The 26,061-nt window shown below is 43.5% G+C and overlaps 1 protein-coding gene across 1 annotated transcript; it reads right to left on the bottom strand.

Annotated features, from left to right (window-relative positions):
• Positions 1-847: 847 nt before the first annotated feature.
• LOC133984007 (NACHT, LRR and PYD domains-containing protein 5-like) lies at positions 848-22,229 on the bottom strand. The gene is made up of 18 exons (XM_062423221.1): positions 22,183-22,229; positions 20,810-20,977; positions 19,592-19,725; positions 17,689-19,480; positions 13,461-13,631; positions 13,118-13,288; positions 9,360-9,530; positions 9,097-9,226; positions 8,959-9,011; positions 6,753-6,911; positions 6,354-6,400; positions 5,334-5,449; positions 4,985-5,031; positions 4,556-4,770; positions 3,503-3,768; positions 2,777-2,893; positions 2,157-2,298; positions 848-1,608 (listed from the first exon to the last, which is right to left on the bottom strand). Exons 2-18 carry the CDS (start codon positions 20,944-20,946, stop codon positions 1,319-1,321), a joined length of 4,158 nt encoding a protein of 1,385 aa, XP_062279205.1. The 5' UTR covers positions 20,947-20,977; positions 22,183-22,229; the 3' UTR covers positions 848-1,318.
• Positions 22,230-26,061: the final 3,832 nt, after the last annotated feature.

The raw sequence follows: 26,061 nt of genomic DNA, 5'->3' as shown, positions 1-26,061 counted from the left end.
AGTGAGAACAGCACTGACTGACCGTCAGAAATTGCACTTCTTCCTTTATTCTGTTTGAAAGTTTCTCAACATTTCCTGTCATGTTGACGCCTAACTTGGTGAAACGTGTCTGTGATGTCACACAGAGTGCTGTAATGAAGAGCACCACAAACAGGTCATCCTGATCACTACAGTGATATTAAATTAGACATTTTGCATGTTTCTTTCCTATTTTTGAGACTGTGAGAGACAGAGAGACTGTGAGCGACTGAAAGAGAAAGAGAAAGAGAAAGAGAGAGAGAGAAAGAGAGAGAGAGAGAGAGAGAGAGAGAGAGAGAGAGAGAGAGAGAGAGAGAGAGAGAGAGAGAGAGAGAGAGAGAGAGAGAGAGAGAGAGAGAGAGACTGAGGAAGGTTGACTGGACCATTTTCGGGACCTCAGTTGTGGAGGCTGCTGCCCAGAGTCATCTGTGTCTGTCCCAACAATCTGCTGGTGGACATTAGTGGTGAAGGAGACCCTGGAAAACTTTCATTCTGGCTTTAAGAGAAATATAATATAGTATGTTGTGGTTTTATGAAGAACATTAGCAGACTGATCTGTTGTCACCATCTCTATCAACACAGGATGAAACTAAACTGCTGAAGATTCAGATCACAGATAAGAAGGAAGAAAAAAGAGACAGATGTGATGTCTTATTGCCCCCCCTAAAAAAAGTTTCTTACAGGGTGAATATATCAGCGAGCTCTCATCACATGGTCAGCTTTTTATTATTTTCATCATAAAGTATAAAAATCTGTCTTAAGGCAGCACAGAAACAACCTTTAATCACATTTGTGGTTAAAATCTGAAACATCTTGATTTAATGAGACAAAAAGCTAAGCACAGCTGGTGAGATTTCTCTCTATGTGACATCTTTCATATTCAATTTAGTATCAATGAAACACGTGTTGATTAAAGACCTGAACTGCTCCTCAAACCATAAAAAACATGCTGGACAAGCTGTGTTTACAACCACACACACACACCTCCTCTGGAGCCATTTAACAAAGTTTCAGTTTACATTTTGATAAAAAAAATTAGGAAACTAGGACTAAATCATTTCGTTGTATCATCTTCATAATCACACACAAAGTAAAGAACAGTTTCACAATAGTTCAAGTCTATCTTAAAGCAGCAGTCAGGTGTCCATATGAAGCTCTCTGTAATCATCCTCCTGTTCATACTGAATATTAAAATATCTTTAAATGTGCTTTCAGTGTTCCGTGATGGAGGATGGAAAAAGATGAAAATAGGTAACTTGAGTCAGTAAAACAGTCAGCTGTTATAGGTTCATCTTCGCACTCAGCTTAAGTTGAGCAGTCTGGAAAGGATTGGATCCACCACACGGAGGGCAACAATAAAACAGGAGCTGGCTTCACTTCCCTTTCTTCGCACCATGTCGATCACTTCTCGAGCTTTGTTGGCTCGCGTTTCTGTTCTGGCCGACTCCATTTCACCATCATTTATAACACCAAACCCAAGAAGTTTATCCAGAAGCAGGTTTAGATTAGCTTCAGACACTCTGCTAACAAACTGTTCCCGAGCCAACAGCAGCTTCTCTGCTGGGACGAACACATTCTCACTTGTTGGACCTGGGAGAGAAACCAGAGACTGTTGTTTAATAACCCAACAGTCACTTTTAAACAATGATGAACATTTGAACTAAATCAGTGTGTGACAGGAGACGGGGATGGTCTATCCAGACAGCCGGCAAATAGGAGGAAGACTTTCCCAGAAATGAATCCAACAAACGTTTGTGTAGGAACAGTCTGTAGCTACTGCTGTATGTCTGTATATCTGACATAATAACATAATAATAACATAACATGAGTGATGAAACAGAGTTTAACCATTTCCTCTCCACGTAGCCAGCAGGCGGCCATCTTTGTTTTGATTCAGAAAGGAAATGTGTAAAAATCTTTTCCACCAGTCAGCAGACGAAATATTTTTCCATCCAGAAAGATTGATCTAAAATACATCGTTTTACTTTCCTAAATAAAAGCTCTCAGTCTTCTGTAACATTGTCTGAAGGCTGAATGACAAATACAGAAGTAGATCTTTGATTTGTTATTAGAGTAATAAATGTCAATAATAGTTTTACAAATGGTGTCTAAATTCTGACATGAGGTGAAAGCTTTACCTGTCAGTTTCACCACCCGATTCCACATCTCTGTCCTCTCTTGGTCTTGGACCATCAGAGTCACTTTCTCTTGGTTTGCAGTGAGGAAAACCTCAAATGTTGGGAAGAAATTTGGTCCGTAGTTTGGTTCAAATGTTGAATCCTGGAAACCAGAGGCAAAACATCATTTTCAAGCTTGTTATCATTAAAAGTGTATCAGAAGTAGGGTTGAGTACCTTTCACATTTAAACATATATAACAAGTGCAACCTATATATAAATATATACTCACATTATTATTATTGAGCCTTTATTAATCATATTTCTTCTAAACATTAGCACTGTTCTCCCACAATGCATCTGTGTAGCTGTGGCTATTATAGTGTTACCATGGTGACACCAGCTGGTAAGCGGCGGTACTGCACCATGAGCATGAAATGAGAAGTTTCCAGACAGGGAAACCACATTCCTCTAATGTGTCTGCAGCTCGTGCGTTTCGCTGAAGGATGATGAGCTTTCATTTACAGAAATTCAGCACCGTTAAATTTGACGTGAATCAATACTCGGTATTACCGACATAGTTTGGTCGGTACCATTAAAAGTAGCGACCTCGGTACCCAACCCTGATCAGAAGTGACTCACCTCAGGCTGGATTATGGAGGCTTCAGGTTCACAGTGAACACTGTAGCTTTGACCAAAGCTGAGAGGACATTTGGAGGAGATCTTAATGTTCTCAGCTGTTCCTTGTTGGGGGGCAACCTTCAGTGACAAGACATGTTTATTATCAGAGAGATAGATAATGAATTCTCTGTGTTTTTCATATTTCTGTTATTGTACATGCTGGACATCTAGAGACAAATCTAGACATGTTGTAGGTGGAAATAAACAAGTGTCCCTCACTGCGGTGGCATCTTATAAAACTGTAATGTTTGTTTTATCTGTCGGGGAAATCCTGTAGAAGCAGTTCTATGTTGAAAATATAGATACAGTTATGTTGTTAAGTATAACAAGAAAACAGCAAAGTTTATGACAAGAAAGATGTCTTGGTGGCAGCAACACGCTACCATGTTGAATACTTTAAATTAATTTTACTCACTATTCAATATGTATGCCACCTGGTGGTGGTATCACAAGTGACACTGTGGCAGACAATAATGGACTTAATCCAGAAAAACCTAAAAACTAAATAGTATTCTTTCCAGTTCAGATGGGACAATCATACTGTTCTTAACACAGCTTGCAAAGCTTTAATAACAGTTCTAGAGGAGTGAAGCATGGCGACTGTTCAGCCTGTTGTAGAAACAGCTTTGCTATAAAACACAAGTTCAGGTTGATGGTAAGCACATGCTGTATGACAGATACTTTTACCTCACTCAGAGGAATGTTGTTCGGCAACAGTAATACGTCAAGTATTCGATCATCACGATCCGGAGGTCGGAGGAACAGCAGAACCTGGCCGCTGATTGGTCGTATGATGTTAATAAACCTCTGAACAACGTCCCAGACGAGGCCCAGGAGAGAGAAGTGAGGGACGTTCACAACCACATGAGTGTCTGTAATCTCCAGCGGCTCCAGGATGCTCATTCCATCATCAGTGATGTGGACGACAGACAGCAGACCCTCAGGGAGCGGAGCTGTGAAAACACATTTATGTTACTAACAACAACCTCAATATATGTTAGTACTCATTTTACTTGATGTGCAGGACAATAAATAAATACATTAAGTTAAGTTGAGGAGAAAATGACAACATAAGGAATACAGATAAATCAAGTTTTTAGTATTTTCATGATTCCAAGATGATAAACCTGACAACATCCTGAACTTTTCTCTTTGGACAAAATCACACTTTATCAAGAAAGATTCAAATTGAATGGCCAGTCTTAATTGAACGGGAGAAAATTATTTGGGTTATTTAAATGTTTTTGTACCAACACATCATGCTCTGTTGAAGAAAAGCTATTTCAATATGCTGATTTCTAGATAAGTGTAATGCTGTAAAATGTCATTTCTTTCTGAAATGTTATAAAATTATAGTGTAAACTGTGTCAGGAATGAACACAGTGTCTGTTCAAAGTAAAATGTGCTGCAGTTATTCACAGTCCCAAAGGATCACAGTGCTTTTCTCCAGAGACCATCAGGTGAGAGATTCCACTAATATATCAGATATTATATCATATTTAACTCAAAGTTACTGAACACATTTATTTCCCCAGATGATGAACCCTTTTCACTTTCCTCATCGGCCTCTCAGGATAAACTGTACATGTTTAGCTCCAACGTTGGTGAGATCAAAGAACTGATAAATCATCAGTGTTTGTTCATCTTGTGGTTGTAGTGAACTCTGCAGCCTGTAGGAGGCGCTAACAAGAGTCTTTTTATTGTTTTAATAAAACTCACAAAGCACAATGATCATCTTACCATCCATGGTTTCACAGTGAGGCAGGCGGAGCTGACTGACAGCACCGTCAGGACTGTGGATGTTGAACAGCGGCCCTGCAGCCGTCTTGCCAGCTGGTTGTAGAAGTCTTTCGTCCCATTGGACAGTCCTGTACTGTAGCTCCGCCTCCTGAACCGTACCAAACACCAGTCCGGTCAAAGTACACCTGAACACACCTGGACCAGGACAGCTGAACCTGTAGGACACAGATGAGCTGATCACACAACACAAACCTGAATAAAAAGTAAAGTTGCTGCAGTGTTTCAAAAGCTGGAGACCAAACTGAACATCTGGATGAGATGTGAGTGAAGCAGCAGCTGCAGGACTATGAAGTGAAAGTGAAGCGTCATCACTGAAAGGAGCCAATGAAGTTGAGGGTTGAAATATTGTGCATGTCATGTTTTAGTTACCTGTATGAAATGTTTGCAGACTCAGTCAGCACTTTGGGTGTGAAGTCCTAAAATGGAGAAAGTGACAACATTAGTTAGAGAAAGTGAGCAGCTCACCCTCACAGTCGTACAGCTGACAGGATCCTCACTGCTTCAGTTTCTACTCCACCTGAACTCTTTACTGTTTATTCATCACTTCTTTAACTTTACAACGTGCAGTGAAATGATGCTGCTAGACTACGTTAGACAGCAGCTGGTGGCTTCACAGATGAGTGAGAGGAGAAGAAACGACAGTTTGAAGATCACACAGATGACAGCAAATCATGTTTAACAGTGTTGAATGAAAAATGGACATTTGTATTGGTTGTACCTGCCAGTAACTGGTCCCAGTCACATTCTCTCTGCACTCAAGCTGCTGCTGCTGTTTCAGCCTCTCTGGATCATCAGGATCCAGCTGATCCTTTGTGCTGGATGTGGACGGATCAGCTGGGAGAAGAAGACACACAGCAGATGTTAAACTCACTTCTAGACATGAAGCTTGTGGCCCAGTGGGCAAAGACACAAAGAGAAAGCTGCAACACAAAGTCCCAGTTTAAGACTGGACAGAGACTTTGTCCAAATGTCTCCTGTTGGTCTCTACTGGAAAACCTTCAATAAAATCAAAATGAAAAAAACAAAAACTTAAAGACGACAAACACAGTCATGTTTCATTAAAGACCCAAAACCAAAGTTACACTGGATTTACAAAGTGTCCATAAAGAATATTTTTATTCCATTGTTTCAATCATTACAGTGGAACAAACTGTCTAAACAACATTTTAAATGCAAACTCAACACAGAAATCACTGAAATTCAACTGAATTCAACTTCTTGCAGTGAGGCAACACAACATCTTTCACAACAATAACAATAGATCAGGGGGGTATTCCAGAAAGCGGGTTATGTGAAAACTCAGAGTAAGTTAACCCTGAGATGAGGGAAACTCTGTGTTATCCGTTCCAGAAAGAGAGGTAACTGAAACTCTGAGTCAGTCACCATGGTAACTGGAACTCTGAGTCAGTCACCATGGTAACTGGAACTCTGAGTCAGTAACCATGGTAACTGACTCTGTGAACATAACCTGCTCGCTGGCAGGTTTTCTGTACTTCCTGTCTCATCTGAACCTTAACAACACACCATACCAACCAAGCCTCCTGTGTTGTTTTCACTCTGAATCCTGATAAGTGAACAAACGCACCATGGTGCATTCAAAGTGGAATAAAAACTGGTGGACAGAGCCAAGTCACAAACACACTTCAGTCCACAGACACAATCTCAACTAGTTGTCTTTAGATGTGTATTTAGTCTCCTCACAATCACACTTTGAACCGGTCACAGTCTCAACACTCACGTCCTTTATGTGTGGCAGGTGTAGCGCTGTCCTTTCTGTCCTCCACCCTGCAGGAATAAATACAAACACAGCAGTTATCTGGACTGGCTTATGAAGAGGGTTCAAATAATCACACTGTATCTCTTCACTAAAGAGAACTCTGTGATTCCACACAACCACCAAGCTGTTCATCATCATCTGGACTTTCCAATCCAGCTGTGACTTAATTAAGTGTTGAGTAATCTGGACTTGTGGTGCGTCCCACAGCACAAATGTAGCTCATTGATATTCATATTTACACACCAATTTTTGCCAAATTTACATCACCCACAAAATGTCCTCAAAGGGAAAATCAAGGTTTCTCACATTGAGGTAAATTACTGAAGTATATTTGTGCTCTCAGTAGAAACAGTCTCTTACTTTAAGTCTGAGGATCCAGCTTCATGAGTGACGTCTGGAGGATGATGTTTGGACTCACAGGTGGATACTGGAGACTCTGGTTTGTGCTCTTTCTCCACACAAGCTCTCTTCTTCTGGTTTCCAGTCAGTTTGACAACTGAACCTTTAGAATCAGTGAAACTAGACACAAACAGTAGATATGCTGATATATTTCAGACACTTACATCAGGAAATGACCATTCATATCAAATGATTATACAGTTAGAGTTGGAAGAAAAGGCTTTGCTGTTTGACGGAGGCTCAGCAGGAAAATGAATCACCTTTTAATAAACATTTTATAAAAGTTATTATTATTAAACCTTTATTCAACAAACGTGAACATTAAATCTTAGATCAATCAGCTCTGATAAAAAGGAGGTTGGGGTGGTGGAGAGTAATCAATGATGAGTGTGAGCTTATACACCTGAACAGTAGGGTTGTGAACATAGACTGTACATAAGAAATGGACGTAACATCCGTGACGTCACCCATTGGTTTGTGGACTGCTGCTCAGAAGCCAATAGTTTCGGATCTGAGCAGCGCCATCTTGAAAATTTCAGGTGCATGCTGGGATAAATAAAAACACGGATTCTACTTATATGGGCATCAGGAGGAGCATGAGGCGCCCTCCTGAACCTGTGAACCAATCAACCTGTCAATCACCACGTAGCCACGCCCTAATGCATACCCTGCTTTATCGTCACATATAAAATCAGGGAGGCCAAAATGTCCCAAATGAACATCATACTGCATTGAAGAAGGCTTTAAACTAGCGATTGAGACCATAAACACTTTTTGAAAACGTTTACTGAGGTTAGAAATCAAGTGAGAAGTTGGTGAATTCTCCATTGACTTGTATAGAGACGGAAGTCCTTTTGACACCAAAACGGTCGCCCCCTGGTGGCCTTTTGATAGAATGCAGTTTTAAGTTACTTCCGCGTTGGCCTCATTTCAGAGGACCAGAACTCCCCGCCTGGTTGTGAACGATAAACCAATGCGACCGGATATTCAGTTCAACAAGTGAGAGGTACGGCTGCATCGGTACCAGCCTCCTCAATCGATACGAATTAGCCATGAATTCCTAGATGAATCGGTTGTAGAGTCATGGATCGGGTATCGCGAGACTTGGAATCGTTTGGCGGCATCACACACACGCTCCAGCGTCTCTAAAACAACGCGAGAGCTGAAACTGCCCGTGAAACTCTGTAGCTGCCTAGCTGGTATTAGCATGAGTGATAAACAAGCAGACATCCCAACTCTCCCGGGAGTTTTCAAGTTTTGGGAGTCTCCCGCATATTGATGGCAACTCCCTGACACCCGCAAATGAGACGTAATCTCCCGGAATCTGGAGTAAACCAGCAAGAGCGCGCACTGGAGAGTGACTGCGTGAGTGTGTTTGTGTGACTATAAATGCAGCGTGTGTGAGAGCAAAGCGTCCTTATAACTCTGTGTTACCGCTTATTAGCGCCATTGTCCCCCCCGGACAGACAACGATCGCACCCCCGCCTCCAGACCACCAACACCTAGTGTAACCCCCCCCACCGAATGGACCTCCCTGAAATGACTTTGTGCAGGTTGGGATGTCTGAACAAGTGACAACAGGGAAAATGCACAGGCATACTGTAAGTGAACTACTTTACTGTGTGTGAGGTAAAAGCAATAATGATTGTTGACTTGTCAGTCAGACTTAACTGCTATATGAGAATATAAATGTAGGGCAGCACTTTGGATCAGATTACCTTTCCCAGGTCAAAAAGCAGCCGTTTGATTTATTTTATACATATGTATTTATTTTCTGTAATTTTTTACATAAAGCACTTGTCACTGTGTGTTAAGCATTGTTGAGATAATTGGCTTCTTTATTTTATAAAATATCTACAACAAATATTAACCGTACAATCAAATCGTATCGTTCTTACATATCGAATCGGTCTGTAATAAAAGGATATCGTTTTTGAATTGAATCGTAATATGTGTATCTAGATGCATATCGAATCGTTTATCACAGAGAGATGGGCAACCCTACTGAACAGCTGTAGGAATATGAAAGGATGTGATTGGTCAGCTGGTGGCCAAGAAGCTGATGAATGAGCCAATGATGGTGAAGCATGAATGAAACAGCTGATGCCAATCACTTAATGACAATATGACTTCAGTGCTCCTTTCTCCTCTCACACCTTCACTGTACCTGGAAATACTGGATCTTTGATTGGATGCTGACTGGATCATCCTAAATATCACCTCTGAGACAAATACATGGGCTCAGACTTCACCACAGTACTGACCTCAGAGTCTCCAGTCCACAGTCTGGACTCTCCTGTACAGCAGACAGAAGCTTCACTGATGAATCAGACAGATTGTTGTTAGTCACGTCCAGACGTGTCAGATGAAGGTTGGACTTCAGAGCTGAGGCCAAAACTTCACAGTCAGTCTCTGAGAGTTTACACCAAGAAAGTCTGTAATGACACATATATTACAACATGTGTTATCATGAAAGAGGACACTTTATATTTATTCCTTGCATTTGATGAACATTAGTTCTTCACATCAGTGGTTCAGATCTACCAAAGCTACAGTCAGTGAACTCACATCAGAGTCTTCAGTCCACAGTCTGGACTCTCCAGTCCAGCAGACAGATGCTTCACTGATGAACCAGACAATTTGTTTCCTCTCAGGTTCAGATGTGTCAGATGAGGGTTGGACTTCAGAGCTGAGGCCAGAACTTCACAGTGAGTCTCTGAGAGTTCACAGTTAATAAGTCTGTAATGACACATATATTACAACATATGTTATCATGAAAGACGACACTTTATATTTATTTCATGCATTTGATGATGAAACAGTTTGATGCTCATTATTCTGATGATCATTTGTTCTTCACATCAGTGGTTCACGTCATCTTTTTTTAAATTTATTTTTTCTGTGTGTGTGTTCTGAAGCATCAATATCAATGATCAGACATTATTCATTAAAACATTAAATAATAATAATAAAGAAATATTTCTCCTTCATCAAGTAAACTTGATGCAGTGTGAGCTGGGCAGCAGCCGAAGGCGGGGACCTTGGCGGTCCGATCCTCGGCTGCAGAAGCTAGCTCTAGGGACGTGGAATGTCACCTCTCTGGCGGGGAAGGAGCCTGAGCTGGTGCGCGAGGTTGAGAAGTTCCAACTAGACATAGTCGGCCTCACCTCGACGCATAGCAAGGGCTCTGGAACCAGTCTTCTCGAGAGGGGTTGGACTCTCGTCCACTCTGGAGTTGCCATTGGTGAAAGGCGCCGGGCAGGGGTGGCAATACTTATTGCCCCTCGGCTTGGCGCCTGTATGTTGGAGTTTACCCCAGTGGATGAAAGGGTAGCCTCCCTCCGCCTACGGGTGGGGGGACGGATCCTGACTGTTGTTTGTGCCTATGGCCCAAACAGCAGTTCAGAGTATCCACCCTTTCTGGACTCCTTGGAGGGGGTGCTGGAAAGTGCTCCCTCTGGGGATTCCATCATTCTGCTGGGGGACTTCAACGCTCACGTTGGCAGCGACAGTGAGACCTGGAAGGGTGTGATTGGGAGGAACGGCCCCCCCAATCTGAACCCGAGCGGTGTTTTGTTATTGGACTTCTGTGCTCGTCACAGATTGTCCATAACAAACACCATGTTCAAGCATAAGGGTGTCCATATGTGCACTTGGCACCAGGACACCCTAGGCCGCAGTTCGATGATTGACTTTGTAGTCGTGTCGTCGGACTTGCGGCCGCATGTCTTGGACACTCGGGCAAAGAGAGGGGCGGAGCTGTCAACTGATCACCAACTGGTGGTGAGTTGGCTCCGATGGTGGGGGAGGATGCCGGTCAGACCTGGCAGACCTAAACGCATTGTGAGGGTCTGCTGGGAACGTCTGGCAGAGTCTCCTGTCAGAGAGAGCTTCAATTCCCACCTCCGGGAGAACTTTGACCATGTACCGGGGGAGGCGAGGGACATTGAGTCCGAGTGGGCCATGTTCCGCGCCTCCATTGTCAAGGCGGCCGACCGGTCTTGTGGCCGCAAGGTGGTCGGTGCCTGTCGTGGCGGCAATACCCGAACCCGCTGGTGGACACCGGCGGTGAGGGATGCCGTCACGCTGAAGAAGGAGTCCTATAGGGCCTTTTTGGCCTGTGGGACTCCGGAGGCAGCAGGCAGGTACCGGCAGGCCAAGCGGGGGGCGGCTGCGGCGGTCGCTGAGGCAAAAACCCGGACATGGGAGGAGTTCGGTGAGGCCATGGAGAACGACTTCCGGACGGCTTCGAAGAGGTTCTGGACCACCATCCGGCGTCTCAGGAGGGGGAAGCAGTGCACCGTCAATACTGTGTATGGGGGTGACGGTGCCCTGCTGACCTCGACTCGGGACGTCGTGGATCGGTGGAAGGAATACTTCGAAGACCTCCTCAATCCCACCGACACGCCTTCCGGTAAGGAAGCAGGGCCTGGGGACCCGGGTGTGGGCTCTCCTATCTCTGGGGCTGAGGTCGCCGAGGTGGTCAAGAAGCTCCTCGGTGGCAAGGCCCCGGGGGTGGATGAGATCCGCCCGGAGTTCCTCAAGGCCCTGGATGTTGTGGGGCTGTCATGGTTGACACGACTCTGCAACATCGCGTGGACATCGGGGGCAGTGCCTCTGGATTGGCAAACTGGGGTGGTGGTCCCTCTTTTTAAGAAGGGGGACCGGAGGGTGTGTTCCAACTATAGGGGGATCACACTCCTCAGCCTCCCTGGTAAGGTCTATTCGGGGGTACTGGAGAGGAGGGTCCGTCGGATAGTCGAACCTCGGATTCAGGAGGAGCAATGTGGTTTTCGTCCGGGTCGTGGAACTGTGGACCAGCTCTACACCCTCTGCAGGATCCTTGAGGGTGCATGGGAGTTTGCCCAACCAGTCCACATGTGCTTTGTGGACTTGGAAAAGGCATTCGACCGTGTCCCTCGGGGGGTCCTGTGGGGGGTGCTCCGGGAGTACGGGGTATCGGACCCCCTGATACAGGCCGTCCGTTCCCTGTACAACCGGTGTCAGAGCTTGGTCCGCATAGCTGGTAGTAAGTCGGACTCGTTTCCGGTGGGGGTTGGACTCCGCCAGGGCTGCCCTTTGTCACCGATCCTGTTCATAATTTTTATGGACAGGATTTCTAGGCGCAGCCAGGGCGTTGAGGGGTTCCGGTTTGGTGACCTCAGGATTGGGTCACTGCTTTTTGCAGATGATGTGGTCCTGTTGGCTTCATCAGACCGTGACCTCCAACTCTCACTGGATCGGTTCGCCGCCGAGTGTGAAGCGGCCGGGATGAGAATCAGCACCTCCAAATCCGAGTCCATGGTCCTCAGCCGGAAAAGGGTGGAGTGCACCCTTCGGGTCGGGGATGAGATCCTGCCCCAAGTGGAGGAGTTCAAGTACCTCGGGATCTTGTTCACGAGTGAGGGAAGGATGGAGCGGGAGATCGACAGGCGGATCGGTGCGGCGTCTGCAGTAATGCGGGCTCTGCACAGATCCGTCGTGGTGAAGAGAGAGCTGAGCCGAAAGGCGAAGCTCTCGATTTACCAGTCGATCTTCGTTCCTACCCTCACCTATGGTCATGAGCTTTGGGTAGTGACCGAAAGAACGAGATCGCGGGTACAAGCGGCCGAAATGAGCTTCCTCCGTAGGGTGGCTGGGCTCTCCCTTAGAGATAGGGTGAGAAGCTCGGCCATCCGGGAGGAGCTCGGAGTAGACCCGCTGCTCCTCCGCGTTGAGAAGAGCCAGATGAGGTGGCTCGGGCATCTAGTTAGGATGCCTCCCGGACGCCTCCCGGGTGAGGTGTTCAGGGCACGTCCCACCGGTAGGAGACCCCGGGGAAGACCCAGGACACGCTGGAGAGACTATGTCTCTCGGCTGGCCTGGGAACGCCTCGGGATCCCCCGGGAAGAGCTGGACGAAGTGGCTGGGGAGAGGGAAGTCTGGGTTTCCCTGCTTAGGCTGCTGCCCCCGCGACCCGACCCCGGATAAGCGGAAAGAAGATGGATGGATGGATGGAAGTAAACTTGATCAGTTTGAAACAGAATATTTAGAACTAAATTCCCTCTTTGAGTTTGGATCCCTCCACTGCAGCTCAGCAAGGAAACACAAACATACTTACTTGATATGTGGAACTCAGACTGCTGAAGCCTCGTATTAGTTTCAACTCTGGAAGTCATTTTTACTCACAACAAGACTGGATTTTAAATTCCAGAAAACATTTACATTCTACACATTTGTGTTCAGCTAATCCTGAAAATTATGAACCAAACATTTGAAACTTCACTGAAGAATTTAAATTTAATAAATAGAAACAAATCTACCAAAGCTACAGTCAGTGAACTCACATCAGAGTCTCCAGTCTACAGTTTGGATTCTCCAGTCCAGCAGACAGAAGCTTCACTGATGAAACAGACAGTTTGTTGTTACTCAGGTCCAGATATGTCAGATGAGGGTTGGACTTCAGAGCTGAGGCCAAAACTTCACAGTGAGTCTCTGAGAGTTTACAGTCACAAAGTCTGTAATGACACATATATTACAACATATGTTATCATGAAAGAGGACACTTTATATTTACTTCATGCATTTGATGATGAAACAGTTTGATGCTCATTATTCTGATGAACATTTGTTCTTCACATCAGTGGTTCAGATTGGTATATCTACCAAAGCTACAGTCAGTGAACTCACCTCAGAGTCTTCAGTTTGCAGTTTTGACTCTCCTGTACAGCAGACAGCAGCTTCATTGATGAATCAGACAGTTCGTTGAGTCTCAGGTGCAGCTCTGTCAGATGAGGGTTGGACTTCACAGCTGAGGTCACAACTTCACAGTGAGTCTCTGAGAGTTTAAAGGCAGTAAGTCTGTAATGACACATATATTACAATATATTATCAGACAAACAAGGAGAACACATGTTTGAATCTCAAAAACAAAAATGATGTGTGCTAGACAATAACAAACACATGAAGCAAAGAAAGAAAAGAGATGTTGCTGGTGGAAGAGAGAGGGAGACACTGAGCAGCTTTGATAAGGTGATCCAGCCCAAAGCCCAGCTGATGCTTCAGCCTGATGACTCTATTATTAGTGCCACGGGTGCTATGCTCCGAGGCATCTATTATTAGTGCCACGGGTGCTACGCTCCGAGGCATCTCTTAATATTGCTCAAACTTATTAGTGCCACGTGTGCAACGCTCCGAGGCACTCCCCTCAGCAGAAATACTGCAGAGGGGATTAATCTATTAATCTTCACCATACTTATTAGTGCCACGGGTGCTATGCTCCGAGGCATCTCTTATTCTTCACCATACTTATTAGTGCCACGGGTGCTACGCTCCGAGGCTTTTATTCCCCCGAGGCTTTTATTCTTCCGCCAAATTTCGGCGCGTAACTCCTCCCACAGCTTTGAGAAAACCCAAACAATATATACATCAAAACGTGCGGCTCGATCGGGAGATGGTTGCTATTATTCAGAATGTCCAGAATCTAATTTTTCCCAGAGTTATTCCCAAAATACCGGGAAATTTCTCCATTGGAAATGAATGGGAATTTTTTTTTTAAACCACAAAATTTCACCTTTTTTCAGAGTCACCTAGCTCTCTCATACCTGCACGTAGAAATGTGATTCAAACTTTAAAACGGAGGAAAACTTGTGCTCTCTCCAACACACCAAACTGTTTTTACATAACATGTAAACTTTTCAAACTATGAGCAGTCAAACGAGGAGTGGAAATCACTTTTTCTTCAAAGTTAGAGTGGAAGCGTCAGTTAGCTTGAGTGCCAGAAGCAGTAGAAAATTAACTTAATTTTTATTTTTAACTCGAGCTCACGGCCAAACCATGAAAAGGAGACAAATAATTTTTGTCAAAATGTAGACAAATGTCGTTGGGATTCATAAAATGTGACGTTGACAGGCGAGGTCTGCACAAAATTTAAACGGGGGGCCGAGACCGGTGGCAATACCTGCCTTGCTCCCCATTGACTGTAATGTAATCTTCTTTGTTTTTACAAAAGAATCTCACTGTCTTCGCACTGAGCTTACACGCTCATTTTAAGGAGTATCTGAATAAAACACTGTCAGAATCTGCCGGCTTCTGGGTCTCTCACGGTGTTTTTGGACAGGAGTTACGGTTTTTTCACAGTTTGCAATTGTTCGGGACCTTGTCAGAAGCCAAATTCTGAGGCATTTTGAGCATTTTTTCCAAGCAGATTCTCAAATCGCTGTAGCAACCGTAGAGCCTTTGCTGTCCTTGGCAGCCTGTTCCTGGGCAGAAACTGACCTACTTTTTTGTGATTGGCTAATTCCTGTCTGTCTGTTTTGCCAGTTAACTGAGCTAGCTCGGCCGCGCTAGCTGCCGAAAGCTCTTAGCAATAGCGTAAAATAAGGTACAGGTGGTGACTTTGATTGACAGGTGACACTCGGTAGGGGGCGGGGCTTCAGCGAACTCGGCGGGAACTTCCACAGAGGTGGAGACTTTGATTAACAGGTGACACTCGGTAGGGGGCGGGGCTTCAGCGAACTCGGCGGGAACGCCCACAGCGTTTGGGAGCAGAGACAGAGGCTGAGTTTTACACAACTTTGAAGCCTAATTTCACATATTTTGAGATTTTTTTATTCATTCACATTTGGCGGGGTGGTTAACAACACACTTTTCTGTGGTATGTCAAACTCAGAACTCATTTTTTTCTTACTTTACAGGGACTTTAATTAGTTTAAATAAATGTTATTTATGCTTAAATATGATTTGAACATTTACTTAATATTTTCAGGTGTGTTAAGTTGAGAATAAAGTACATTACACTTGATACTGACTAATAAGATGTACTTAATACTCGAAACCAGAATATGATCATTGTGACTTTTGGTGAAAGATTTTATAATTCAACGTGATTGGTCCTGGGTTTGGTAAGGGGACATAGCGTCCCCAAACGTTGTGTCATGTGACCAAAAATCCCTCTCGGATCTGCATGAAATTTCAATATGTCATAGCTCTCATCGGATCATGGGGAAATTAATTTTACCCAACAGGAAGTCGACCACGTTGTGTGGCGTGCACCCACTTTCATTTTTCCAACACTGTTTTGAGGACTTTACGATGTTCACAGAGTCAGGAAACCTGCCACGTAGGTTCCAAATCATGAGTTCTTCCATTTGATGCCACATTTGCCCAAAAGTTTGGCCCAACAGCTCAGTAGCGCCCCCTAATGCCTTTTCCTACTTAGTACGTATGACAAAATCCAACACACGCCAAATTGGGCACATTCGTCAAGAGTAATGAATATAGTTTTTTGATATAAGCGCAACCTTTAAAGTGCCAAGATGACTCTACAGCGCCCCCTGGAATGTTAAAAGTTGAAGCCCCGCCTCCTACATGCACTTAAGTGAACAAAATTTAAGGTTCATATATATCATGACCGGACGCACAAAAAATCCTCTTGGACCCATACCCTAAGTCCAACAGTAAGTCAGCCATGTTGGATCACAGGTGCATTCTTTCGGCCGTTTTCCCCATTTCCAGGCCTCGTACTTTAACCAACTCCTCCTACAGCTTCGACTCCAGAGACTTCAGATTCGAACTGTATCATCCTCAGACCTTGATGATTAAAACTTCAATAACGATTTCGCCTACGTTATACCAGGTGGGCGTGGCAGTCGTTTGTTGCCATAAACAAACAACTCATTATAACTCCTCCATACTTTGTCGGATGTTTATACATGCACACGTGAAATGTCACACCTGGTGCAACTGTTTCAATTTCAACATTATTAAGCATGGGTGTGGCAAGGGGGCTCCAAAGCGCCCCCCAACAGTAGGTCATGTGACCAAAAACTTGGTCTGATCCTCGTGAAATTTACAGGACTCATAGCACTCATTGTTAAACCCCCAAATTATTTTTTTCCAAATTTTCGCTCCAACAGGAAGTCAGTTATTGTGCATTTCCTGCGTCAATTTGCCGTTTTTCCGACATCGTTTAGAGGACTTTCCGATCTTCACAGAATCACCAAATTGCTCACATAGGTTCACACTAAGGAGAACTTTAATATGATACCACAACTGCTCCTGGGCGTGGCACAACAGCTCAGTAGCGGCGACTAATGCCTTTATCCATTTTCTACATTTTAACAAACTCGTCAAACATACGTCAACAGTCACGAATATTGACCACTGAGAAGTGAAAACATGGCTCCACAGAGCCCCCTGGAAGATTTCAAAGTTTAAGCCCCACCTTCCACATTCAAATACAGACATGAAATCAATAAGGCGTATGTATTATGTCCACACACACAAAAAAGTCTCTAACAGAAAGTCGGCAATTATATCAATAAGTCATCCACATTCATTTGTGGTCTTTGTTTGCCATCTAATGGAGACATTAACCCCATCACACAATGTTCAATTAAAGGAGCAGGAGCAAAGACCTCTACATGCCTGCTGTGACCGTCCTGACACTGCCAAACGCAGCGACGTGCGAGCGTTAAAAACAGTGTGTGATTATATATGATGTACAGAAGCTGCTCATGTAATAATAACTTTATTCACTGATAACTGTAACATACTGATATATGTTGTGATAAAATGCTGCTGTAATAAAACCTCAACCACAACCTCTAAAGTCCTTCATGTGTTTCACCAGGTTTGAATGAAGCCTCCAACACCCAAAGGAAGAGAAGTAGAAGAAACAACTGTAACATCCAATAATGACTAGAAATAAATAGAATAACTGTTCATTAACTTAACAGCTAGAAACAACCAACTGAAACATCAACATTATTTACACATCTGAGACTAATATAACTGACATGTTATTTTAGATATAAAGAACTATTTCAACAATAATTATTATTTTATATTATTTCTATTTGAAGAACTAAACTACTAATCTACACTGATTTATAATGTTAATCACATCTGGACTTACACAGCCTTTCTGCAGTTCCTCACAGCTGGGATCAGTCTCCGTCGTCCCTCATCTGATGTGTTGTACTTCTTCAGGTCCAACTCATCCAGAACCTCCTCTGACATCTGCAGCATGTAGGCCAGAGCTGAGCAGTGGATCTCAGACAGATTCTTCTTTGATCTGTTCTCTGACTTCAGGAACTCTTGGATCTCCTGATGTACTGAGCGGTCGTTCATCTCCATCAGACAGTGGAAGATGTTGATGCTTCTGTCAGGAGAGATATTAGACATGGTCATCTCCTTCAGGTTGTTGATGACTCTCTGGATAGTTTCTGGACTGTTGTCTGTCTGACCCAGCAGGTCTCCTAAGAGACTCTGGTTGGACTCCAGAGAGAGGCCATGAAGGAAGCGGACAAACAGGTCCAGGTGGCCATTTTTACTCCTGAGGGATTTCCTCATGGCTCCCTTCAGGAAGTCATCCAGAGATGAGTAACTGTAGTCTTCTCCCAGGAAGTTCTTCAGTACCTTTGTCTTCCTGCTGGTGTAACAGTGGTACATATAGACTGCAGCCAGAAACTCCTGAACGCTCAGATGAACAAAGCTGTAGACTGTTTTCTGGAAGATCACACTCTCTGTTTTGAAGATCTCTGTACAAACTCCTGCTAACACAGAGGCCTCTGTGACATCAAGACCACACTGCTCCAGGTCTTCTTGGTAGAACATGATGTTTCCTTTCTCCAGTTGTTCAAACGCCAGCCTCCCCAGCTTCAGAAGAAGGTTCCTGTCAGCCTCCGTCAGCTCCTGTGGACTCGTCTCATGTCCCTCATCATACTTGTTCTTCTTCCTCTTTGTCTGAACCAGCAGGAAGTGTGAGTACATGTCAGTCAGGGTCTTGGGCAGCTCTCCTCTCTGGTCTGGAGTCAACATGTGGTCCAGAACTGTAGCAGTGATCCAGCAGAAGACTGGGATGTAACACATGATGTGGAGGCTCCTGGATGTCTTGATGTGGGAGATGATTGTGCTGGACTGCTCTTCATCACTGAATCTCCTCCTGAAGTACTCCTCCTTCTGGGTGTCAGTGAAGCCTCGTACTTCTGTTAGCCTGTCCACACATGAAGGAGGGATCTGATTGGCTGCTGCAGGTCGGGAAGTTATCCAGACGAGAGCCGAGGGAAGCAGCTTCCCCTTGATGAGGTTTGTCAACAGCACGCTGACTGATGACTTCTGTGTGACATCAGACACGACCTCACTGTTGTTGAAATCCAGTGAAAGTCTGCTTTCATCCAGGCCGTCAAAGATGAACAGAACTTTACAGACAGCGAGCTTCTCTGCTGTGAGCTTCTGTAATGTTGGATAGAAAACATGGATCAGCATGAGCAGACTGTACTGCTCATCTTTGATCAAGTTCAGCGACCTGAACGAGAACAGAATCAGCAGACTGATATCTTGGTTGTTGGAGCGCTGTGCCCAGTCCAGAGTGAACTTCAGCACTGAGAAGGTTTTTCCAACGCCAGCGACGCCGTTCATCAGAACCACTCTGATGTGTTTCTGTTGGTCAGGTAAGACTTTAAAGATGTCCTGACACTTGATTGGAGCGTCATGGAGGTTCTTCATCTTGGAAGCTGTTTCAAGCTGCCTCACCTCATGTTGGGTATTAACCTCTTCACTCTGTCCCTCTGTGATGTGGACCTCAGTGAAGATGCTGATGAGGAAGGTTTTAGTTCCTGCTTCATCAGTTCCTTGAGTCACACATTCACATGTGCTGCTCAGACTGATGTGATGTTCATCTAAAACCTCCTGCAGACCACTTTCTGCTGAAAGACAGAAAAAGAAGGTATCATTATAAATATATGTTCAGCAGGATAGAGGAGGTAGATTCCTGTTTTCAGAGATGATGACATCAGCAGACAGATCTTCAGTCTTACTTTGTACAGTGCTGGTCTGACTGTCTGTCTGCAGTCCAGGTCTGGTTCTGGATCCTTCTGCACACTGGGGACAGGAGGAGTCTCCTGATGAAGCAGACTGATCCTCAACAGAAACAGCACTCCTCTTCCTCTCTCTGTGGACATGAACACATTCTTTATGTCACATGACATTAGTGGAGGCCAACCGACAGCTCACATGCTTCATGCAGCTCTTTCCCTTCATAAACAGTCCAGACTCTCAGTATTTGGATATTTATACATGTGTGTTCTTCAGGCTCTTGAGTAGGTTTACATCCACAGTGAAATAACTGTGTGTTTGCTGTTGGTTTAGTTTCTGCAGCTACATTTACTCTCAGTCACTGCAGCATTAAAGATGGCAGGTTTTTCTACAGTGTTTGAATCTGCTCACATGAATAGTTGGAAGGTGTTTTTCTGTCACTTGCATAATTTTTCCCTCGACGCAGAACTTCGAAAAGTAACGCGGACCCCTACGCCGTCGCCTGACATGCACCTCCAAAAAAATCCTAACTACGTGTATTTTCTTCAACATTCAACAACTGCAGCAAGATCCTCTCTCTTTCGGTTGCCATTGTTGTTTACTGTCACCGGAAAAGCCGGAAGCTAAACAAAGAATCAACTAGAGACACAGATAACCATTCAGGAAAGGAGCACAGAGAGAGACTGAGACTTTATTTATCGTGAGTAACACTGAGACTTGTTCTTATGACTCTGCCTAGTCTCTAATCTAGGTCCCTGATTTTTGTTTTTTTTATTAGTCGTTCCTGAAAAGAAAACTGAAAGACCAAAAGATACGCGGACCCTTGGTCAAAACAGGTAGTCCACATAAATCATCAGAACACCACTTCTATGAGGGTAATAAAGCATGCATTGCACCCTCACTTTAATGTTTTGGCTCTTCAGTTGAAATTGTAATAATAAATGCTGAATACAGTGTGGTAGGTCTTAGGCTCACATACTGTGTGAGTGTCTCTGTGTGGACCTGCTGTTGTGGTTCATGTATGTGCAGCAGCAGCATGTGTGAAAGGGCTGAATGAAAGTGAATGTTGGCACTTTTCATAGACAGACAGTCAGATGTTACAGACTCTGCTCTGTCCTCTTTCTCCAGATGTAGATAAGATGTAAACCAGTAACACTGGAGACACACATAGTAAAATAAACCCAGTCCTGCCTCTCAAGTCAGTAGAAACAGTCTCTTACTTTGTGTCTGAGGGTCCAGGTTCATTACTGAAGAGTGGAGGATTATCTTTAGACCAGTCACTCTTCATAGACGGACAGCTGGATGTTACAGACTCTGCTCCGTCCCGCTCTTCCTCCTCTTCCTCCTCTTTCTTCATCTTCTGGAGTCTGAGAGGTAAACCAGGAACACTGGAGACACACACACATACACAGTATAATGAACCCAGTCCTGCCTCTCAACTTAGTAGCTTCTTATTAGTTTACATGACTTTAACTACAACCATGTGTGTTTTCTAGTCATCACAAAGAGAAACTTTGACTCTGAACCCTGCAGCTCAGCCTCAAACCTCTGAATGTGAAACAACTCACGTTAAAGTCTGTTCCCCCAAGAATAATGTTCCTCTCCTGATAAACGGTGTTTCTGTAGCATCAGCATATTGAAACAAATATCAACAAGGGAACAGACTTCATCATAACACCTGTTGACAGTAAAATAAATAGAATAAGTTGTTGGTTGCATTTGAAGGTGTTTTACACTCAGTCACAGTAAGAAAGAAGAGAAAGAAAATGTCTTCTCATTTCCACCCAGAGTAAGCAGCTGTTTTAGGTCATTGACTAGGTGGGGAAAGCACATTAAAACATGAATGAAACATTACAGTTGTTTCCAGTTGCTAACACACTAAAATGACATCATAGCACAATTATATAGACCGACACACAGAGAGCAAAACCTCTACTCAAGTCTTCAAAAGTCTAAACACATTTTCTGCTTAACACACATTTTGCAGGTTCTCTGCATAAGACACAACAATCTGACATCAAGTCACATGTTTGCATTCAAAATGACACTACATGAGCTTAAAGGCCAATATATGAGCCACCTGCCAAACACCTCAATGGTTCATTGTTACCACTTCAATCAGGAAGTAAGCTCTATGAAAAGACCACAGGTGAGCAAGGTGGAGGGAAGATATTACCTGTGATGTGGACGAGGCGTTGTGTTCAGACCCAGCTGTGCAGAAAGATGCTGCCTAATTATTTTTCTTGCCTCTTTTTTTCTGCAATTTTCTTTTTTAGTTTACTGTTTTTTGTGAGCATATTTTTGTTCATTCCAATGTAAATATATCTGCTGTGCATATGTTGACAGCATGTTTGTGTATCTGCAAATATTTCTGTGCATGTGAAAAATCTGGAGAATATTATGGCAAAGCAAACTAAAGATGAGATAAAACCAGCCTAGTTTGCAAAATTGTGTTTTAGCAAATGGAAAAAACTGTAAGAACGAATCAAAGTGTTTCTTGCATCTGGCCCGGTGACTTCATACTGGCTGACCCAGTTTGATCAACTAAAACTTAATCTAAATCATTATTTATAGCAGTAATATTAACACTCACCTGCTTTAAAGCTGCTTTGTCCTTCTTCTGCTCCGTTGACTTCAAATGGCGTCTAAAGACTGAATAGTTTCACTTTAACAGTTTCCTCATGTTTGGCTACTCCCTTCTTCTTGGAAGTGACGTGTGTGTGTGTGTGTGTGTGTGTGTGTGTGTGTGTGTGTGTGTGAGAGAGAGAGAGAGAGAGAGAGAGAGAGAGAGAGAGAGAGAGAGAGTGTGTGAGTGTGTGTGTGTGTGTGAGTGTGGTGAAAGAGGAGGAGCAAACATAAAGTGCCAGTGAGTGAGTGTGTGTGTGTGTGTGTGTGTGTGTGTGTGTGTGTGTGTGTGTGTGTGTGTGTGTGTGTGTGTGTGTGTGTGTGTGTATGTCTTTGCTATGTTCCTTCTCTCCTTAATGTTGTGTTTGTCTCTCTGTAGCTGCTGAAGTCAGAGGAAACTGTCTGCTTTAAGCTTAGTCAGTTAGAGAAGGTGAAGCTTTGCTTAGCTTCACACCTGCTGGACTAAACAGCCCTTATTTGGTCTCTGCTGGCTTCCTATCTTCTACATCTGCTAAACTTCTGCTAATCATAATCTATAAATCACTTCACAGCTCAAAGTGTGAGCAGAGAAGAAAAACTCTAGCACTTGAATGCACATATCATTCTCAGATGTGACTCTGTGTCCTTTATGTATATTTGAGTCTTACTAATACATCTTCCAATCCTTTAAACTACATGTTTGATACACATGAATAAATCAATGAATCAAACGTGTGTGTCATTGAGGTGAACACAGCACCAGACCTGTCCCACCAGCAGATGGCAGTATGGTGTCACTGCAATGGACGAGTAGCAGAGAGTCTGCAGCATTGTCCATCATTGGTGGAGAAAATACATCGGTTTCATATTGAAAAGATTTGACTCTTCACTTTATCAGTGTGCTTTAAGTGTGATTTTATTGATGTGTTACTTCCAGTGTTACATGCTGCAGGCTGCCTCTGTTTACTGACTGAAACACTTTAAATACACTCAAATTATAAGTCAAAGTACACGTTCACTCTAACTATGACTCACATCCACAACTCAGATTTTAGCGGCTGCAGTGCTTACACTACCAGGGAAAATGTGATATCACATTTCATTTAACTCACAAATCTGCAATAAAAGTCCTATTGTGTGTTAAGTTAACATCAATTAATAAATGAGCTCTTTGGTGGAAGTACTTAAAAGTGGAACTTACTATATGTGAGATTCCTCTTTTCTAGATGATGGAGTACTCGTCCTTCATGTACTTGGGACCTTTACCTCGGCCTCTCCATCTGTTGTCTGAGTCCTCGTGCTCTGCATTCTTGTTGTAGTGCATGCATGCTAAAAGCAATCTAAGTATAACAAAGGAAGTATTAGTAGGTCTACAACAGATGAGGATATCTAATGTACAAAGTCAGACGGTTAAAGTATTACAGTAAAAGTACTGCAGTATTATGAGTGATGTAGTATGCAGTATTACAGTAAAAGTACTGCAGTATTATAGTGATGTAGTATGCAGTATTACAGTAAAAGTACTGCAGTATTATGAGCGATGTGGTATGCAGTATTACAGTAAAAGTACTGCAGTATTATGAGCGATGTGGTATGCAGTATTACAGTAAAAGTACTACAGTATTATGAGCGATGTAGTATGCAGTATTACAGTAAAAGTACTGCAGTATTATGAGTGATGTAGTATGCAGTATTACAGTAAAAGTACTGCAGTATTATGAGCGATGTAGTATGCAGTATTACAGTAAAAGTACTGCAGTATTATGAGTGATGTAGTATGCAGTATTACAGTATAAGGAGGTGCAGGTTACTCTGTTTGCCACCAGATGGCGCAGAAGAATGTCTGACCTGCTAATCACCCGGTAACCAGGGGCAACCACAACCACACACACAAACACACGCAGCAGAAGTCATGTGCACGAACAAACTTTCTGAAAGTATATAACGGAAAAAAACATTTCCGACTATTATTCAAAATAATAACTTAATTATCATGAAGCTTGGTGTTTGATAAAAGTCACTTACTAAGTTTTTCTGAGGCTTTCAGCTGCAGCTCACTGTCCTCCACACACACACACATACACACACACACCGCCCGGCGCTGACTCGGTGCAGACTGACGGTGAGAATCAGACGGAGGACACGCAGTCAGACAGCCGGCCGGAGAGAGCCGAGCACCGGGGAGAGAAGCTGATACAGCCCGGTAAGGGTCGGTCCTTGTTCCCGGTGAGAGTTGGTCCTGTTCCTGTTCCCGGTGGGGGTCGGTCCTGTTCCCGGTGAGAGTCACCTGTCTATTCATCACCTGTCTATATCACTGTTATTCACACCTGAATCCAGCAGCTAATTAACAGTTTAAATACTTTCAGCTTCATGTTTTAACTGTTTATTTTTCCATGTTTGTGGAATCAGGTCAACTGTTGTTGAAACGGTTGTAGTTTTATAGAAACTAACAGCTTTAAACTCACTAAGACTAAATCTAGTTTTCTCTTAGCTAACAATTGGAATCCATTATTTCACTCATGTTTCCATTACTTAAAGCTTCCTCCACTCAAAAACGCTTTTTTTCTTCTTCTTCCTTCAGTTGGATATTTGAGCTTCTCTGTGCAGCACCGGAGCACCACAGGGAACTGTGCTCTCTCCTGTCCTGTTCACGTACAACAAAGAGTCATGCCACATGCAGAAGTTTTCGGACGATACTGCAATTGTGGGGTGTATCAGAGATGGGCAGGAGGGGGAGTACAGGAGCCTGGTGGAGGACTTTGTGCAATGGTGCAAACTCAACCACCTACAACTTAACACTGCTAAGACCAAGGCGATGGTGGTGGATTTCCCTAGATCTAAGGCCGCGCTGCTACCAGTCTCCATTGAGGGAGTCAATGTGGAGGTGGTAAGCACATATAAGTATCTGGGGGTACATCTGGACAATAAACTGGACTGGTCAGCCAATACCAGAGCTGTTCACAAGTCATTTTTTACAAGTCCAAGTCAAGTCTCAAGTCTTTGAGCTAGAGTCCAAGTCAAGTCTCAAGTCTTTGAGGGTCAAGTCCAAGTCAAGTCTCAAGTCTCTGGTCAAGAGTCCGAGTCAAGTCTCAAGTCTCTCGCCAACACTAAATCAAATTCAAATTCTGACCTTAGAGCTGTACAATCCTTCATCCTGATCAGTTAGCCTTGCGAGCACCTGCCCATGTCTGTTTTTGTGGTGTGCTGTCACTGAGGTTTGTATGTATGTATCTGTTTGTATGTTGAGATGCCCTCTCCTGAAACTGTTACCAAATCTACCTTCGGCTATTACCTTGACCTAGACCTTGATATAGGACAGTATGAAAATGTATCAATTGTAGGTTCACTATAGAGAATCTACTGCAATGTGATGTGAAGAAACATACACTAAGAATTATTTCAATTCCATAACTGTATTTTCTTCATCAAAAAAATAATTATTTTAACAATGTTGTAAAATATAACAAAATGAACAAAACATGAACATCACAGAAACACTGCACTGCAGTTTAACACTGTGGTACAAACAGATGTTCATTATTTTTTTCTCCAAGCTGCCTTTTATCTGCTGCTTAACATACAGCAGGGAATGTGTGGGGATATTAAAATATAAATATATATATATATAAAATGACCATAGTTAACGCAACGTTGTGTTTTTTAATAATTAGTAGCGGAGCCACTAAGTTAGTGGCACTAAATAACGGAGTTGCGGTGGTTTCCTGTCTGAGCTTTCAAAATAAAACCTTTGCTATTGTGCGCTTCTTATTGTTATTAACAAACAAATTTGGGGCTTGTCAATTACGGGAGAAATGACGGGAGGGCGGCGGGAGATGGGTTCGAAATATGGGAGAACCAGGGAAAAACG

Source organism: Scomber scombrus, chromosome 7 (genome assembly GCF_963691925.1).
Source record: "Scomber scombrus chromosome 7, fScoSco1.1, whole genome shotgun sequence".
Lineage (NCBI taxonomy): Eukaryota > Metazoa > Chordata > Actinopteri > Scombriformes > Scombridae > Scomber > Scomber scombrus.
The sequence above is the reverse complement of the archived record's forward strand: the minus strand, read 5'-3'. Positions and strand labels throughout refer to the sequence as shown.

Excerpts from the sequence above, each read along its gene's own strand:
- LOC133984007 (XM_062423221.1), bottom strand. The coding sequence starts at position 20,946 with ATGAAGAAAGAGGAGGAAGAGGAGGAAGAGCGGGACGGAGCAGAGTCT. Across the intron at positions 19,481-19,591 it reads TCAGACCAGCACTGTACAAA|CAGAAAGTGGTCTGCAGGAG; the intron begins GTAAGACTGAAG and ends TCTGTCTTTCAG. Across the intron at positions 4,771-4,984 it reads TCTGCAAACATTTCATACAG|GTTCAGCTGTCCTGGTCCAG; the intron begins GTAACTAAAACA and ends TGTGTCCTACAG.